The sequence below is a fragment of the Mus pahari genome, chromosome 23, assembly GCF_900095145.1.
Source record: "Mus pahari chromosome 23, PAHARI_EIJ_v1.1, whole genome shotgun sequence".
NCBI classification, from domain to species: domain Eukaryota; kingdom Metazoa; phylum Chordata; class Mammalia; order Rodentia; family Muridae; genus Mus; species Mus pahari.
Window position 1 is genome coordinate 23623729 of NC_034612.1, and position 19634 is coordinate 23643362.

At 44.1% G+C, this 19634-nt stretch overlaps 1 protein-coding gene across 2 annotated transcripts in view; it reads left to right on the plus strand.

Moving 5' to 3' along the window:
- The window catches only part of Galnt17 (polypeptide N-acetylgalactosaminyltransferase 17), a 445148-nt gene that overhangs the window by 184842 nt on the left and 240672 nt on the right, over window positions 1-19634 (plus strand). The window contains exon 3 of one of the 2 annotated variants that reach the window (XM_021222542.2): window positions 16920-17086. The exons of the other annotated variant lie outside the window; for it this stretch is intronic. Coding sequence (XP_021078201.1) covers window positions 16920-17086 — 167 coding nt within the window. The remainder of the gene's footprint in view (window positions 1-16919; window positions 17087-19634) is intronic. 2 annotated transcript variants of the gene reach the window in all.

The following is a 19634-nucleotide window of genomic DNA, read 5'->3' on the forward strand; positions in this document are numbered from 1 at the left end:
CCTCTCCTCGCCTCTCCTTGCCTCTCCTTGCCTCTCCTTGCCTCTCCTTTCCTCTCCTTTCCTCTCCTTGCCTTTCCTTTCTTCTCCTCTTCTTTTCTTCTCTTTTCTTTTCTTTTCTTTTCTTTCTTCCCTTCTTTCCTTCTCCCCTTTATTTCCTTTCCTTTTCTTTCCTTTCCTCTCCTTTCCTTTCTTCCCTTCCTTCTTCCTTTCCTTTCCCTTCCCTTCCCTTTCCCTTTCACTTTCCTTTTTCTTTTCTTTTGGTTTTTGTGACAGGCTTTCTCTGTGTAGCCCCAGCTTCCATGGAACCCACTCTGTAGACCAGGCTAGCCTCAAACTCATAGGTATCTGCTGGCCTCTACCTGCCGAGTGCTGGGATTAAAGGCATGCATGAGTGAACCTAAGACTTACATATTAAGCCCCCCCCCCCAGCCACCCAGAATTTACCTGTCTTTGCTCCCTAGGTCTGTGTATTCAGGAATGCATTGCCATGCCTCACTTTTTAAATGGATTCCTGGGATCTGAACTCAGGTCCTTATTCTTCTGCAGCCAACACTAACCACCATACCTCTTCCACAGTCTCCTGACCCCAAAGCCGTTTTGAACATGGAGAATTCAGAAGACAGCAGAGCATTCTGGGAAATGATGCCCTTCTTTAGCAAGTGCACTCAGATCAGCTGGTATAACGGAACATTTTAAGGATTTTTATAGACCTTGGGGTAAAATTCTTTCCTTGGGAGTCCCTTGGCTATCTATCACATGTAACACGGCACACTTGAAGTGCACAATCAGAGTCAAACACCTAAGGAAGACAGACAAGAGGCAGAAGTGAAAGCATCGTGAAGAGGTGACCAGGTCTCCTTTAATCTCACCTCCTGGTAGACAGGGTAGAAAGACTCCCTAAGCGTGGAGAAGCAACGACAGGAGGCGTTGTGTACTAGGGCTGAGTGCCAGGTGGGGACTCCTTTTGGGTCTACTTATTGGGACTGGAAAGATGGCTCAGTAGCTAAGAACCTTTCTTTTTAATGTGTACATGTAAGTGCATGAAAGGGTTTGTTGTTGCTGCTGCTGCTGCTGCTGCTTATATATGTGTGTGTGTATGTATGTATGTATGTATGTATGTGTGTGTGAACACATGTGGAAGTCAAAGGACAACCAATGAGAATCAGGTCTCTTCTGACATGACTGGGGATTGAACTCAAGCTATCAGACTTGGGGGCAAACACCTTTACCCACTGAGCCCTCTTGCTGGCCCAAGGTGCTATTTCTTCTCCTTGTCCCAATCAGTCTCTGCAACACTCCTTTCTGGATGAGATCCTGTACATTTTCTGCCTTGATTTTGCCCAGCGCTGCTCTCATCGGCTGCGGAGACAGCCCCTTCCCATTTCTCCCAGCTCTCCCTTTGCAAGCCGTCCCCTGCACGTTGCCTACTGGTGTTTCACAGTCTAGATCACATTTTTATCTCTTGTGTCAAACTTTTCTGGGTCCCCATCCATCTCTCCCAAACGGAAATAAGCTTCCAAGGGCCTCTTGAATAAACCTCCTGCACGGCATTTATCTTTTCTTGTTGTAATCATGATTTACACATTTCTTTTCTCGTATGGAACTGTGAGTCTTTCTAGGAGGAGATAGTAAAGAGAGAGAAAAAAATTTTGAGGCCAGGGATATGGCTCAGTGAGCAAGGGACTTGCTGCCCAAGGGTGAGGGCCTGAGTTCAAATCCCCAGTACCTACATAGAGTTGGGCATGGTGGTGCATTTCTGAGATCCCTGATCTATGCTAAGAAGAGAAGTGGAGGCAAGAGAAGCTCCCAAAGCTTGTGGTCCACCTCACCCGCCATATATGGCAATGAGCAGGAGACACTGGGCTGAAGAGATGGCACAGCGATTAAGAGTGCTTGCTGCTCTTGCAGAAGACCTGTGTTTGGTTACCAGCATACATATATGGCTGCACATAACCACTTGTAACCAAAGGTACAGATGTTCTAAGATTCTCTTCTATCTTCTAGGGACACTCACATGTCCATACTGAGCCCCTATATATATATATATATATATATATATATATATATATATATATGTGTGTGTGTGTGTGTGTGTGTGTGTGTGTGTGTGTGTGTGTGTATACATGCATATATACATACATAAGTGTATACATATAAAATTAAGTCTTAAATTTTTTAAAAAAGAGAGAGATTATATCTAACAAAGTGGAAGGAAAGGACTGATATCCAGGGTGCCGAGGCCACACACGGATGTTTTGCTTTTAATTCTGTGTCTCCAACACCTTGTAGGCCCATGACAGATGCTTAGCTTTTCAACTGTCATGGCGAAGCTCTTGTTTGTGAGTGAAACAGACATGTTTGTCCTTTGGTCTGTTAAAAATGAAGGAACAGGGTTTCTAACCGGATGCATTGACTGTGTTAGAATCAAGGACTAGACATCGTCCTCCATCTGTCATCAGGATTGAGGCATAGCAGCTCTGTGCAGTTTCTTGGGGTTTTTTTCCCCCATTGGTAAAGCCAGTGGGATGAAAAATATTTGGAATTAAATAAAGTCACCGTCCCCGGGAGAAGGAGATTCTTCCCCAGTGATCTGAGGTGGCATCTTCAACCAGGCATAACAGGTACCCTGGAGGGGATTTTGTTTTCCTACAATTATAGGCTCCTCATTAAATCTTTGGATTCCCCAAACTAAATGTTCCGCAACCCACTGCAAGCCCAGGCCACCAGAAAAGTGTATTCATCAATTTTCCATCGCTGTAACAAAAGACCCGAGGCAAATTGACTTATAAAGAGAAAGGTTTATTTTAGCTCAAAAGTTTTAGAGCTTTCCATTCTTGATTGATGGGTCCCATGCTGTGGTTTGAATTAGAAATGTCTCACAGGCTTGTGTTTTAAATGTTTGCTCTTCAGTTGGTGCAGTGCTATTTTAGGAGGTTCTAGAAACTTCAGGGGGATGGTGCCTGACAGATATAGGCCACTTGGAGTAGTCTGGGAGCTTTAGCCCGTTAGTCTATCTGGTTCCTGGCTCACGTGTGTTTCCTGGTTGACCAAGAAGTGAACAACCTTGGCCATGTCTGATGATTGACTCATGGATTATTTTTGGAAGATGATTGAGATCCAGTCTATGGCCAGGAAGAAGCTCAGTGAAGAGAGTGCCTGGCTTGCAATCATGAGGACCTGTGTTCCATCCCCAGAGTCCATTCCATGTAGGGGTTCGTGCTTGTAATCCCGGTGCTCAGGAGGTGGAGTCAGGAGGTTCCCTGAGGCTCCCTGTCCAACTAGCCTCACCTACTTGGCTAGTTCCATGTTATTGAGAGACTGTGTCTTTAAAAAAAAAAAAAAAGTGAACATCACGTAAAGGAATGACCCTTGAGGCCATCCTTTGACTCCACGTGTGTGCACACACACGAATCTGATGTTCTCTTTTGGACACACCCACCATCAACTAATTGAGTATGTTTTCTTTATTAATGCATTGAATAAACATGAGTTGAGCAGTTGGCCCAACATATGTGCCCAAGATGTCAGTTGGACAGATGTTGTCCCTTAATCCTTAGAACCTGTAGGCTACTATAAACCAGTTATTGTTGGGGCCCTGAGATGCTCATAGGGCATATGTGCTTGTTGAGCAAACCTGGAAACCTGAGTTCAATCCTAGGAACCTGTGTAAAGATGGAGGCAAGGACCAGTTCCTGAAAGTGTTTGGTTCAGTGTATGTGTGTTTGCGCATATGTGTATATGGAGATGCACACTCATGGAGGCCAGAGGAAAACATCAGGTGACCTACTTATCCTTCTCCATCTACTTTATCTTCTCTTGAGACATGGTCTCCCAGTGTGTGTGTGTGTGTGTGTGTGTGTGTGTGTGTGCACGCGCACGCACGCAGAAGAGAAGACCAGATTCTCTGGAACTAGAGTTAAAGGTGGTTGTATGCTAGGCTACTTGGGTGTTGGGAACTGAACTCAGGCCCTTTGCAAAGCAGTATGTGTTTTGTTTTGTTTATTTTTACCGTGGTGCTGTCTTTCCAGCTCCATTCCCACGATTTCATTGACAAAAATGGACTGCCTGTGACACTGGCGTTTACTCCAACTTCTGGTTCTAGTTGTGCCCCCCACCCACCCAGGGTGATATTGGTGACAGGGCATGTCTCTCTGTGGCACTTAATGACCTGCCCTGTGAACAATCTCAGTTCCCTCTAACTTTGCAATGTGCCTTTTCCATGCATATATTCATCTGTTCCATTCATTTTTTTCTGTGATATATATATAATATATATAATATATATATATATATTATATATATATATATATATATATATATATAATATATATAATATATATATATATAATGAAAAATATTTGGAATTAAATAAAGTCACCGTCCCCGGGAGAAGGAGATTCTTCCCCAGTGATCTGAGGTGGCATCTTCAACCAGGCATAACAGGTACCCTGGAGGGGATTTTGTTTTCCTACAATTATAGGCTCCTCATTAAATCTTTGGATTCCCCAAACTAAATGTTCCGCAACCCACTGCAAGCCCAGGCCACCAGAAAAGTGTATTCATCAATTTTCCATCGCTGTAACAAAAGACCCGAGGCAAATTGACTTATAAAGAGAAAGGTTTATTTTAGCTCAAAAGTTTTAGAGCTTTCCATTCTTGATTGATGGGTCCCATGCTGTGGTTTGAATTAGAAATGTCTCACAGGCTTGTGTTTTAAATGTTTGCTCTTCAGTTGGTGCAGTGCTATTTTAGGAGGTTCTAGAAACTTCAGGGGGATGGTGCCTGACAGATATAGGCCACTTGGAGTAGTCTGGGAGCTTTAGCCCGTTAGTCTATCTGGTTCCTGGCTCACGTGTGTTTCCTGGTTGACCAAGAAGTGAACAACCTTGGCCATGTCTGATGATTGACTCATGGATTATTTTTGGAAGATGATTGAGATCCAGTCTATGGCCAGGAAGAAGCTCAGTGAAGAGAGTGCCTGGCTTGCAATCATGAGGACCTGTGTTCCATCCCCAGAGTCCATTCCATGTAGGGGTTCGTGCTTGTAATCCCGGTGCTCAGGAGGTGGAGTCAGGAGGTTCCCTGAGGCTCCCTGTCCAACTATATATATATATATATAATTGTTTCTCAATCAACCAAAAAGTAAGAATGGGGCCTGAGACATGGCTCAGTTGGTAAGAGCCTTAGCTATACAAGTCTGAGAACCTAACTTTAGATCTCCAGCACCCAACTAAAATGGTGGGTGTGTGCCCACAACTTTTTACTCCAGCATGGTGGGAAGAAAACACTAGGATTGCTGGGGCTTGGTGGCCACCAGCCTAGCTCCAAGTTCAATGAGAGGCCATGTCTCAAGAGAAGTTTTACCATGGACATCTTTTATGCATATAGAGGCTTTACTTATTTTCATGGTTTTTTTTCAGTCATTTGTATCTTCTACTTTCTCATTCATTTGTTCTGTTTTAATTTACTTAGCTAATTATGCCTCTTAAACAGATTTGGGGCAGGAGAGATGGTTCAGAGGTTAAGAGCACTGGCTGTTCTTCTAGAGGCACACACATGGCAATTCATAGGAAGGAAGATACTAAGTCCTGGATAGTTAAACAAAATGAAGGCTATTATAAAAGCACCATTAATTTATCTCAGGAAGTAGGAGCTCTTCTAGACATAGGAAAAAAAATAGCAGAAATCCATGTATGCGAGTGTGTGTGTGTGTGTGTGTGTGTGTACATACATGAGTGTGTTGTATGCACATGCATGTATGGAGATGAACACTCATGAGAGCCAGAGAAAAATATAAGGTATTCTACTTTATCATTCCCCACCTTCTTTTCTTCCCTTGAGACATGGCCTCTCATTGTGTGTGTGTGTGTGTGTGTGTGTGTGTGTGTGTGTGTGTGTGTGTAAGTGCATTGGACCCCTGGAGCTGGAATTACAGATGATTGTGAGCTGCTTGCGATGGGTGCTGGGAACTCTACTTGGGTTCTCTTTGAGCGCATCAGGTACTGTTAACAACGACACCATTTAAGTCCTAGTTGAGCTTTTTTGACTTTCATTATTAAATGACGTAAGGTAGTTTTGTCTTCAGTTATTGCTGTAAATTGGTTTTCATTTGCAATTCATCGTATCCTCATTTTTCTTCTGAACACAAGTCTGTGTTATTCTTCAAAAGAGACAGTTTATTTAACTTTACCTCATGTGCGTTGCTGGAAGGGTGTCAGATCCCTAGGAACTGGGAATTACAGACAGTTGTGAGCTGCCATGTGGGTGCTGGGAATTGGACCTAGGTCCTTTGGAATAACAGGCATTGCTCTTAACCACTGAGCAATCTCTCCAGCCCCAGAGTCTGTGTTATGATCAACCTAGTATGTCTTATCTTGGAAATTCTGTGACAGCCAGGATCTGTAGATACTCACGTGTCTTATATTTGGAATTCTAAACTTAGTTTTTTAGAGATAAAATTAATCTTGAAGTACATTCAGAGGGCAGATAGAGTCTTGAGTCCTGGCACCATTGTGTTCTCTCCTTTGGTTTGTTTTGTAAATCCCTTGGCATAGATTCTCTGAGAACCATCTGTGTCTTATCTCTTGGTTCTATTTCATCTCTCAGGACCCACCATGTAAATGAGAACTACCTTGAACTCTGATTCTCCTGCCTCTGCCTCTAGACTTTTGATTGACACTGTGCATCGCCATGCCCGCTTTAGGCAGGGATGGCGTGGAACCCCCAGGGTTTGCCAGGCATCTGAAACTAAAACCAAACCAAACCAATGAAACACCAAACCCTTTAGAAGCAGTTTGGATTGCTCAAAAGTGAAGGAAGAAGAGGCACATTTTTGCCAATAAGAGAGAGTTTGTTTCATGGTATGGCCTTTGGTTTCTGGGAAGAAGCCTGCTTCCCAAGTGTGAAGGCAGCTGGACCTTAAATAAAGCTATTTATTCTTCCCAGGTTGCACCATTTCTTAATGTCCCTCCAGCTGTCCACAGAGGCAGGGCCAACCCCTCTCCTTCCACTGGGCTGCAAAAGGTAACTGATTAGCTGCCTCCTAGTAACGTTGGGGGCGTAGCCCTTGCTGAGAGCGTGGAGGTTTCCTTAGCTCTGACCTAAAACTGTCTGCATTAATTTACTCTTAATTATTTTTACAGATTCTATTCCTGGGCCATTGCTTAATAAAACTCTAGGGGGTTTCTCCCCTCTCTCTCTCTCTCTCTCTCTCTCTCTCTCTCTCTCTCTCTCTCTCTCTCCAATATAATAAAGTCAGCTGTATCAGACACAGACGGAATCATCTGCTAAACTGAGGTTCTGAAGGGTGCCCCCTGTACCCCTATGTGTGTCTCTGTATGTTCCCCATTCTCTTTCAGAAAAAAGAATGTGTGTATAAAAGAGTCAACTATGGTCAGAAACCAGGTTAAAAGTGAATCTACAATCTTCCATCAGGAAGGTAGGTAGTTAGGTAGGTAGGTAGGTAGGAAGGAAGGAAGGAAGGAAGGAAGGAAGGAAGGAAGGAAGGAAGGAAGGAAGTCACTCTGCTCATAGAAGGATAGAAGGTTCTAGCCTGTACCAGAACCTCCTACTCTGCCTTAATATGACTAAGGAGAGTAGTGCCTCCTAGATTTTTGGCTAAAGATGACTGTTCTGTCTTTGGAAAAGCAACTCTCTATGACTCAGAGGGGGGAAAAATTACTTCCTAGGTAGCCATGGAGCCAGGAAGTGATCCATCCAAGAGTAAAAATACCTTCAGGGGAATATTTCAGAATAAATGTTTGTGGGAAGCAGGCTGAAAGGGCTCTGTGTGATCCTGAGATGGGGCTGCATATCCACAGAGATGTTCTCTTAGCAAGGTGGCCCTGGTTCAACCTCTTCCAGCATGCTCCTGTGTTGAGCTAACTAATAGAACAGATTGCCTCCCCAGAGTGGGGAGATTCACGTGCATCTAATTTCTGGAGTTTCTCTGGGGTTCCGTGGAACCCAAGATAAGCAAGCATTCATATGATGAAGGTGGCTGAATCTCCATTTCTGAGAAGGACGTCACCAAGAGAGGTAGGACAGATAGAGTAGGCAGTAGGTAGTCAGGAGGCCTAGCTAATGAGGAATGTGACTGACTCTTCTGATAGGAACCACAGAGCTTAACAGACAAAATGGAACAACCCAGCAAAGTGTGCACCCCTCCACTCCCCCAATAATGAGAGCTCCAAGACACGAACTGCCTGGATCTGTGTTATTCCACCCTGCATCCCATTTTGCAAGGTCTGCTGTTGCTAAAAATGACACCATTCTCCTCAACTGCAGGCAAAGCATGATGAGGTGGATCAACGTAACTGGAGCACCAGGCTTCGGGATGTACTTGACCCAGGCAGCGTGGAGCATTTGAGCCCTGATTAGTAAATCAAGAGAGACAGAAGCACGGTTATGCTGGAGATGCCTTTTAAGCATGGAAGAGCTGTCGCCCACATCATAACCGTGGTGGCAAATAAGTGATACCTTTGATCATGTGAATGAATAGCAGACTGGGTAAATACAGGAAGGGGAGGGGGAGTTTCACATGTGAATTCAGTTACTTTTTCCGCATGAGGTTCTGAGAAAGCAAAAAGAAACAAAGATAGGCAGTTGCCCTGGAGAGGGAGAAAATAGGACTTGCAAAGGAACAGAAAACAGCAAAGGAGAGGCATTGGGCATCTGGGTAGAGGTCTAGGAACACTGCCAGGATCCAGGGCTTAAGGGTAGAGGAACAGTTGGATAGGCAGGGAGTTTCTGTGTGTGGAGGGACAGCATCACCAGGTGTAGGACATATGCATATATATAGGGATTGGAAAGGGAGGAGATATGGGGTTGGAGAAAAGAGTTGGGGCTCAGTGTGGGTTCATCTTTGTACTATAACCAACATCTAACAGAAAGAAGAGGAAGGATTTATTTGGGCTCCTGGTTTCATCAGTCCATCAACTAGAGCTTTCAGGGCGTGCGTAGCCCCTCTCGTCACAACAGGCTGGAAGTGGAAAGAGAGAATACAGGAAGGAGGCAAGATAAGATAAGGCTCCCAGGAACCCCAGTGACCTACTTCCTCTGAGCTCTGCCTCCCACCTTTTACCACCTTTCCATAAAGCTACTGTGTCATGAATCTATCAGTGAATAAATCCACGTATTAAGTCAGAGCTTTCATTCTAATTTCACTTCTGTTGGTATAATAAAAAGAAAAAAACAAAAACAAAAACAAAAAACCCTGAAGGTAAAATGAGTTCATTTTAGCTCACAAATCCAGGTCACTGACCATCATTGTGGGAAGGTTAAGAACACCTACTTACATCATATCCACAATCAAGAACACAGAGAAATAAATGCATGCATACCTAATACTCGGCTCATGCTCTTTCATTTTATACAGTTCAGAATCCCACCATAGGGAATGGTGCTGCCCACAGTGGATTGAGTCTACCCAAGTCAATTAAGACATTCAAGGTAATCCCCATGCCCACAGGCCAACCTTATCTGGACAATTCTTCATTGAGATCTCTTCCAATCTCTTTCTAGGTTATGTTGAGTTGACAATTGAAACTAATCCTTGCACTACTAAAATCCCCCTGCTTCCCCACCTCTGAGCATGACTGTAAGGGGGTTTTAGGTAGGTTACTCAGGTAGAAATATCCATCCTAAATGCCAGCAATCATTTTTCTTTGCTTTCTGGTATTGATCATCTGTCTCCTGATTCTCCTACCATGCCTTCCCGATCATGGTGGCGCATACCAGCAAAATGTGATTGAAATAAACCCTTTATTCTTAGGTTGCCTTTTGTTAGGTATTTCGGCACAGCAGTGAAGTGACTGACACACCAGGGAAAGGCTAACAGATAGAGGGAAAACCAGAGCAGCCCAGGAACTGGAGATATAAAGGGTTCTGGGGAACAAGGAGAGGAAACTGGTAAGGAAGGACACGCTAAAGGTTAGAGCTGGAAGTTTCTAGCATTGTAGAGCAGGCCAGCAAAGTCCAGGGGAGTTTGGAGATAATTGCACTCCAGCACCAATATTCCTAATAAGGTAGTTCTGAGTATTCCTTAGGGTGAGTCAGAGACTTTGAGGCTCTGACAGGAAGGAAGGATCAAAGTGATCATGTTTCATGAGGTGAGACACTTCAATCAGTGCAAACCTGTCTCCCAAAGTAAAGGGCAGCATGTTAGGCATGGCTCCCCAGAGGAAGGTGGGCAAGAGGGAGTGTGTGTGTGTGTGTGTGTGTGTGTGTGTGTGTGTTAGAGAGAGGGGGAGGGGTATGTATATATGACACACAGAGTGGAATTGTGAATCGTGATGTGTATGTCCAAATGTGTGTGTGTGTGTGTGTGTGTGTGTGTGTGTGTGTGTGTGTGTGTGTGTGTGTGATGAAAAAGAGAAGGGAGAAGAGAAAGAAGTGGAGAGAGATGGAGAAAAAGAGGGAGAGAAATTAAGATAGATGGAGGGATACATGATAAGAAAAAGACAAGACATGGAAAGACAGATGGCAAAAGAGACAGAGGGATATAGAAAGATGAGAGAGAGAGAGAGAGAGAGAGAGAGAGAGAGAGAGAGAGAGAGAGAGAGAGAGAATATATGCAGGAGTAGGGGATAGAGAGATGGAGAAAACAGGCAGGGAGATAGACATGAGAAATGGAAAGACAGGTGGATAGAGAGAAAAGGAGAGAGCAAGGGATCAGAGATGGAGAGAAATAAAGAGGGACTAGAAAGGTAGAGACAGAGGTGGAAAGACAAAGAGGGAGAGATGGAGAGAGCAGTGGGTAGGCTTATTCCCTTGTCTTTATTTTTGGCTTTTTAAACCAGGATCTCACTATGTAGCTCTGGCTGAATTTGAATTTACTATGTAGCCCAGAGTGGCCTTAAATTTGCAGCAATCTTCCTGTCTCTTCCCCCAGAGTGCTGGAATTACAGGTGTGTGCCAGCACACCCACCTTGATTTAGTTTTTTCCTTCTGGTTAAATGACCGTCTTACCCATGTCTAAGTGCACATCCTCATGTTGTGAAGCAAGGCCACCATTTGTCTATAGAGCTTCTGTCTCGTGATAAGAAACTCAAACTCCACCTGGCATCTCTGTTTCCTTCCACTGCCCCCGTGGTTCTCTCTGGAGAACTCATTGGCGGGTCCATCTCTAAGTCTCCATCCATGAGGTAACTGTCTGGGCATCTTTGGCGTCAAATGAACCCAGTCCATCTGGTTGTGAAGAGGGGGAGGGGATGATGTTGGTTACCCAGAGTTTGATGGTCACATCTCGGGGTCACAGACAGGACCGACAGCGGCAATGAGAGCTCACTGCTTCAGTAGCCTGAGTCACAAGATCCTTCATTGGTACTGTTGTGTGATAACTCCATATACATGCATAATGTACTTTGTTCCAGTCACTCCATTACCATCTGTAATTTTACTCTCATTCCCACGGATCCCCTTCTTTCCAAAAACAAACAAACTAAAAAGCCCATCTCCTATTTTTAATGCCTTTTTTTTGTCTATTTTGCTTTTTCTTTTGCGATCCAGTCAGTTTTAATTAGTCTGCTCCATGTGTATGAATAATTATACTCACTTAATTAACAGGTATTAATTAATGAGCGATTGTGTATCCTTAATTAATTAATGGGTTATTAATAGGGCCATAAGAAACCTACCAGTGTCTTCACCATTGAAGGAAATGTTTCTCCCAGCAGCCATTGACTGACTGTAGATCCCCAGGGAGGAGTGGAGTCTTGGGAGCCCCTTCCTTGCAGGGAATCACCGCTGCTATGAATTTATGACCAGAATGGCCATTTCCTGTCTCCAGAAGAGGACAGAATTTCATTGAACTCCTGTACATATTCAGTCTCTTAGACTCTTTCTGTGACCTTTTTTAAAATTTATTTTCTTTTCTCCATACAACATACAACAACTTCATTGAGAATCTGTTTTGTCCAGGAGACCTTTTTTTTAAAAAAAAATAAAATAAAAATAGAAATCTAGTGTTTAATTTCTCTAGATCCTCCTTTAGGTCTTGGGTATTGATTAAAATTGACCCTGACCTAAGATTCTCTGATGATTTGAGGGTGATGTCTCCCACAATTCTCTGGCATTTGAATATTTGATCTCCAGTTGGTAGCTATTTGTGGGAGGCTTGGGAGATAATGGCGTTTCTAGAAGCAGTATGCCACTGGGGGCAGGCTTTGAGTTCTCAAAAGGCTCATGCCATTTCCAGCCCTCTCTGCTTACTACTTTTTTGGTTCTGGATGCGAGCTCTTTCCTCTTGTCCCTCTAACTACCTTCCACCTGCTACCTCTGATGTGCCTTCATGGACTCTAATCCTCTCTACCCATAAGTTTAAAATAAACTCTTTTTGTTGTCTTGATCTTGAAGTCTTACCACAGCAATAAAAAAGTAACAAATGAAGATCCCATCCCTGCCAACCGTCTCTGTTTGCATTAAAGACTATGCATGAGTTACTGACTAGTTATCCACAGGAAAGACATTGTTTTGGGGACCAGATCTGAGAATGTGTTGGTAGAAGGGGTACCTAAAACACTCCATGATCAATGGTGAGGTGTTTGACGTTTGTGGGATTCATTTTCTCCTCCTGATGGGTCTTAGCTCTAACACCAATTCTTTTACCCCCCTAACTTTCTATGTACCAACTATTCAGGATCTTTCTAACAAATAGTGCATTATCCTTACATGGACCTTCTGACTTGTGTAATTTTACAGGCAGAAGGGTCATGAGTTCAAGGCCAGCCTAAGCTACCTAACAAATTCCAACCTAGTTTAAGCTGCATAGTGAGGCCACATATTCTAGTTTCCTTTCTGTTGCTGTCATAAAACACGCTGACCAAAGGGTTCATTTGCTTTATACCTCCAAGTTACAGTCCATTGCTTTAGGGAAATCAAGGCAGGAACCTAAGGCATCACATTCACAGTCAAGAGTAATTGGAGTAAACACATGAATCTTTGCTTGCTTACTGGCTTGTATCTGTTGGCATTCCCCTCTCTTATATCATTTGGGAATCCCTACCTAGGGAATGGTACCACCCACAATGGAATGGTCTTCCTTCATTGACTAACAATAAGGACAATCTCCCACCTTCAAGCCCATATGATCTAGTTAATTCCTCATTGAGACCCTTCCCAGGTGATTCTAGTCTGTACCAGGTTGACAGTTAAAACTAGTCAGCACACCATGCCCCAGGAAAACAAAAGATTGGGGGTACAGGTATAGCTTTCAAGCAACACAGTTGGCTTTGTAGTTTGGGAGGCTGACAAGACAGGAAATGTGTGGTTGTGCATGCTTTTTTATGAAGGAAGGGTAAGCTCTCTCTCTAGATGCCTGCCCCACGGTACAGTGTAGCTTGGATTCATCTCTCAGGGAAAGGAGCTACAGCAGCGGTTCTCAACCTGAGGATTCAAATGACCCTTTCACGGGGGTCACCTAAGACTCTAAGAAAACACAGATATTTGCACTACAATTCTTTTTTTTTTTTTNCTTCAGACACTCCAGAAGAGGGAGTCAGATCTTGTTACGGATGGTTGTGAGCCACCATGTGGTTGCTGGGATTTGAACTCCAGACCTTTGGAAGAGCAGTCGGGTGCTCTTACCCACTGAGCCATCTCACCAGCCCTGCACTACAATTCTTAACAGCAGCAAAGTGACAGTTATGAAGTGGCAGTGAAAAATAATTTTATGATCAGGGGAGTGAGGTCAACATGAGGAACTGTATTAAAGTGTCACAGAATTAGGAAGGCTGAGAACCACTGCTCTAGGAGAGCAGAACTGATAGAGTGAATATATATTATAAAATGGTATTTGTCGACTAGCTTACGGGGTACGGACTAGGTGGTTCAACAATGGCTGTCTTCATACTGAAGGGGCTAGGAACATGGTAGCTGCTCAGTCTATGACACCGGATGCCTCCGTAGCCTGAATGAATGGTAAAGGCCTGGGTGGTTCCTGGAGAGCCACGTTAGAAGGTTAAAGAAGCTGACATTAGTGAAAGATGGCTAAAGCAACAGCATCCCAGCATAAATGCACCCGCTGGCTAGAAGTGAATGAAGGCAAGCAATATTTTTTCCATCCGAGGTCTTTTTAGTTAGGCTGCTGTAGAAGGTGGTCCCCACTCTGGGGTAAGAGTCTGAGCAGTAGAATGTCTCTTAGTCGATTCCAAATCCAACTCAGTTGACACCCAAGATTAAGCACAAGGATCATCCTAGAGCATACCCAAGACCCTACTGCTCATGGGTAGAGATGGCAGTGAGTACAGAGAGAGAGCTCTAGCTTCCCTTCTTGCCTACAAAAACTAGAGGCTGTTAAATAACAGGCCAGCCCTGGGGAAGGGGCTCAGTTGGTAGAGTGCTTGCCAAGCATGCACAAGGTCCGGGGTCCCGTTCCCAGCGTCACTCAAATCGGATGTGGTGGTGCACACCTCTAATCGGATGGAGACAGCAAGATCAAACATTCAACGTCAACCTTGGCCAACCTGGGTGACCTGAGACTCTGTGTCAAAAGTAATTTATATGAAAAATGAAATCAAACAGGACCTAAGAAGCTAGTTGTTCGGGGCAGCTGGGCATAAGCAACATGCCCTCTCATTTCTCATGTTCAGGATGGCGAGTAATGGCCTGAGAGGGAGCAGCTGCCGGACTCTCAAGCTAAGGAGGCAAGAGCAAGTCCTGAGAGACTGGCTTGTACACCTTCATTCCTCGGATCACCACCCAGTCAATAAGATGACCCTGGCCAATAGCTCATGAGCCTAACAATGGCCATTGTTCTCTCTCCTGCATCCCCAGACAGTGGATTGACAGGGCCATCACAAAAACCAGGCTGTGTGATCCATGAATCCCTGAGCAGTCTCCTCAGGAGGCAGGGATGTATATCGTAACAAAACTTTATTTTCTTTTGAAAATTGCCAGTGTGATTCATACCGCCTGACACAGCCCAAGCTGTTCAGCATAAAGAAACAGATACATCTCTCCCTCCCTCCCTCCCTACTTCCCTCCCTCCCCAGCATATCCCTCCCACTCCCTCCATCATCTCTTTTCCTTTGTTAGGTCCTTCAGGCTTCCTTCTATCTACTGTGCAGTCTCATAGAGGCAAGATGAGTTAGATTGTTGTACTTCTTTATGCATTCATAAGTGTGTGTGTGTGTGTGTGTTGTGTGGTGTTTTTGTGGTGTGTGTGTGTGTGTGTGTGTGTGTGGCATCTACACATGTGCAGATAGATGCTCAGTTATCATTTCTTAGGTTATGTCTATTTTTTATTTTCTTTCCATATTTAATTTTTACATTTTTATTATGTGAATTAGGTGTTCTGTCTGCATGTATGTGTGTATACCACATGTGTACATGGCACTCATGGAGACCCAAGAGGGTACAAGATTCTCTGGAACTGGATTTTACAGACAGTTCTGAACTACCATGGGGGTACGGGGAATCAAACCTGGCTCTTCTTTAAGTGCAGCCAGTGCTGTCATCTACTAGGCCATCTCTCCAGTCCCTTTACTTTTACTTTTTGTGTGTAGGGTGTGCTTGGATGTGTGTGCATTAGTCAGGTGTGTGTGTAGGTGCACATGTGTGTGCCTGCATGTGGAGGTCTGAGATTGATAATAGGAATCATTCTCCATCACTCTTCTACCTTATTTACCCAGGCAGGGCATCTCAATCAAACCCAGAGCTTGCTGATATAGCAAGTCTCTCTAGTCAGCTTTTTCTGTCTTTGCCCTCCAAACCTAGAATTACAAGTGAACTGCCACCCCCAGTGTGCATTTTCATAGATTCGAGAAGTCCAAACTCCACTCCTCATGCTTGTTCTACAAGATCTCCCCAGATCTTGCCTCGTTTTTGTTTTTGTTTTAACATGCTTTCTTACAAACTGGAACTCGCCAACTAGGTAGTTTGAATAGATAAAGAACCCCAGGGATCTGTCTGTCTCTGCCTCCCCAGCAGTAGGATTACAAACATGTACCACCACACAATTTTTTATATGGGTTCTGGAGATTAAAGTTGGGCCCTCATGCTTGCATAGCAAAGACTATCAACTGAGCCATCTTCCCACCTGTGAGTTGGCTTTCCAATAAACCTCTCAGGACATTAGACTATGGGACATTTCAGACTTCAACACTAAGATTGTCCAAGCAGGGAATTGATACAGGTGGGTACAGGTGGATGTATGCCCCAATAGTGGTTTTTTTTCTCCCCTTTGGGATGATCAATTTGGGTGAAGTAGGCTGAATTATTTTAGTGCTTTATTGCTTAGGTTTATTTCACAAGGTTTAGTGAAGAAAACACTAAGGGAAAGCTGGACACATACATAGCATAATGGTAGAATGCTTCCTAGCATGCACCAAGCCCTTGTTGCGTACCCAACAACATACAATCTGGACATGGTGGTGGACATCTGTAATAGTATCCCTAGGAGTGAAGACAGGAGGAGGATCCCAAGGGCAAAGTCATCCTCAGGTACACAGTGAGTTCAAGGTCAGCCTAGGATACCAGAAGCCTTGAATAAACAATGAGAGAGAAAGAAGGAAAGCCAAGAGAGAGTGACGAGTCCTTGCCTTGGCAAAACCTAGCGAGGAAATTGGCTAAAATCCTGTGTTCAGCCATATTGTGTACGCTTTCTTTTTCTTTTCTTTTCTTTTTTTTTTTTAAAGATTTGTTTTATGTGTATATGTTTGTGTGCCTGAGTGTGTGTGTGTGTGTGTATATATATATATATATATATATATATATATATATATATATATATATATGCAGGTAACTATGGAAACTAAGAGAAGGCATCAGATCCCCCCTGAACTGGAGTTGCAAGTACTTAGGCTTAGGAGCCAACTCCGGGTCCTCGGCAAGAGCGGTGCCCTTAACCTCTGAGCCATCTCTCCAGCCCCTCCTTTGCCATCCTACTCCCTCTGATAGCTTTTCCTGTTCTCCCTTCCCAGGTGTAAGGAGCTCAAATATTCCAAGGAGTTGCCCCAGATATCCATCATCTTCATCTTCGTGAATGAGGCCCTGTCTGTGATACTGCGGTCAGTCCACAGCGCTGTCAATCACACACCCACACACCTGCTGAAGGAGATCATCCTGGTGGATGACAACAGTGATGAAGGTATGGGAGAGGACAGTGTGTCTTCAGGACTCAAGAAATGCCGCTTCTGTCCCCCAAGGGAACCCTGCTGGTGTCCCAGTCTTTGGCTCCCTGGAACATATTAGAGGATGGGCGAGTCTTAGCAGACATTGGTTCATGACTGTTCCAATTTTCTAGGGATATGTGACATATCACTTTTTTTTTTCTTTTTTTTGGTTTTTCGAGACAAGAGTTTCTCTGTGTAGCCCTGGCTGTCCTGGAGCTCACTTTGTAGACCAGGCTGGCCTCGAACTCAGAAATCCGCTTGCCTCTGCCTCCCGAGTGCTGGGATTAAAGGCGTGCGCCACCATGCCCAGCATCGTATCACTTTTAACTGTCTGCTTAATACAACAACTTAGAATCACCTAGGAAGAGAGTCTATTATCTAAATCAGGTTGACCCACGGGTACGTCTAGTATAGATTGTCTTGATTGTTAGTTGATTTGGAGAGTCCAGTCCATTGTGGGTTGCATTATTCCCTAAGAAGGGGATCCTAAACTGTATAAGCCAGGAGAAAGTCAAATGACAACAGTCAAGCAAGACCTGTCTGTTTCCGCTCGTGACTGCGGGTCCGATGTGAGTAGTTGATTGCATCTTCACTGCCCCACCTTGATGGACTCTGACCTTGAATTGTGAGCCAAATAAACTCTTCCCTCTCCTAGGCTTTTGACCAAGGTGCTTTATCACAGCAACAAAAGATGAAACTGGAACAGGCTCTTATAAAATTATTGGGTAGACTGCAGTAGGTAAAAATGCCTTCCTAGCGAGCATAAAGATCTGAATTTGATTTCTCGGAGCCCCTCCCCGCAACACACTCACACAACTTTTTTTAGAGACAGAATCTCTGTGTAACCCTGGCTGTCCGGGAACTCAATCTGTAGACCAGGCTGGCCTTGAATTCTGAGATCCGCTTGCTTCTGCCTCCCTAGTGCTGGAATTAAAGGCATGTACCACGATGCCTGGCTAGAACCCGTGTTTTTAAAAATCCAGGTGTGACATGTTGACATGTGCTTATCGTTCAGACATTGGAGAAACAGAAACAGGCAAATCCCCGGGGCTCATTTTCCACCCAGCCTTACCTAATTAGAGCACTCCAGGACAGTGAAGAGACCCTTTCTCAAAAAATCAAAGTGGACAGATAGCTCCTGAGGACTGAGACCTGAGGCTGTGGAGACCTATGGCCTCCACATGCATCCACATGCATGTGCATATGTACGTGCAATTCCGCACACACAAACAGGTGCACATATGTATGCAAAATTCAATAAATGTGTAAATAAAGTTAGTGGAGTCGATCATCATGGCCCACACCTCGAATTCTAGCACCTGGGAGGCTGGGGGAGGAGGAGCATGCATTCAGGGCTAACCTGGGCTACGTAGCAAGTTCTTTCCCAGTCTAGGCTACATGGTGAGAACTTAATTACAAAAGAAACAGGAGTGACTTCCTCAGCTAAGACCTATTACTTCTCCTTTTCATAATACTCAAAGAACACCAAAAGGAAAGTCTGTTTTCTTCCCCTCTGCCTTTTAATACTGTCTCCACCTTATTTTTCAAGACAAAATTTTAAAAAGAAAATGTTTGCTGCACTGAATCAGTAAGAGGCTCAAAATGTAAAGATGGAGATCGATTAAAGAAGATGCCCAACCTTGAACTTTGGCCTAAACAGACAGGCAGACATGCACACATACATGCAGGTACACATGCATGGATGCATGTACACATGCACACACTCATGGATGCACATGCTTTGTTCAGAGCACATCTTATATTAGAATCTCCTCCCTGGGCCACTGAACCCAAAATGATGGCAGGTGAAAATAAGCCATGTCAGTTGGTCTTTTGATTTCAGCACACCTAGAAAGAATGGGTCAGTTAAAATAGAAAGCAAGAAGAGATACAGGACCATTATAAAGCTAGAATGTCAGACAAAAGTACATTTGGGTGTGGAGGTAGACAGAATTATGCTCTTGTATCTGCTCACAATGTACAAAATTCACCATACTCAGGACAGGGAGAAAGCCCTGCAGAGCGAGCCTGCTGAAGGTCCAAGAGGCTAATCTTCCAAGTATCTGTAGGATTATTAATGGCCTAAGCCTCTTGCTCTAAGCAGAAGAATTATCCCACAAGGTGCTCTCGGGTTGGGATGAAGGTGAGCTCAGATGAATCCTTTGTGTAGCCTGATCTCCAAAGGATCAGGTTTGGATCAGCTTAGAATTGATCAAGTTTCCCTTGACTCTCCAGAAGTGCTGACTAATTCCCAAAGACTTGGTGAACAATGTTCCTGGGCCCAGTAATATGTCTTCTGTGGACCATCATCCAATGTATAAGAAATGATCACTGACTAGATTTTAATACTATTACTTTTTGCCCTTTATCCATTTCCTTTTTCTTTCTTTCTCTTTCTCTTTTTCTCTCTTTTCTCTCTCTTTCTCTTTTTCTCTCTTTCTCTTTCCTTCCTTCCCTTCTTCTTCTTTCCTTCCTTCCTTGCTTCTTTCCTCCCTCCCTCCCTCCCTCCCTCCCTCCCTCCCT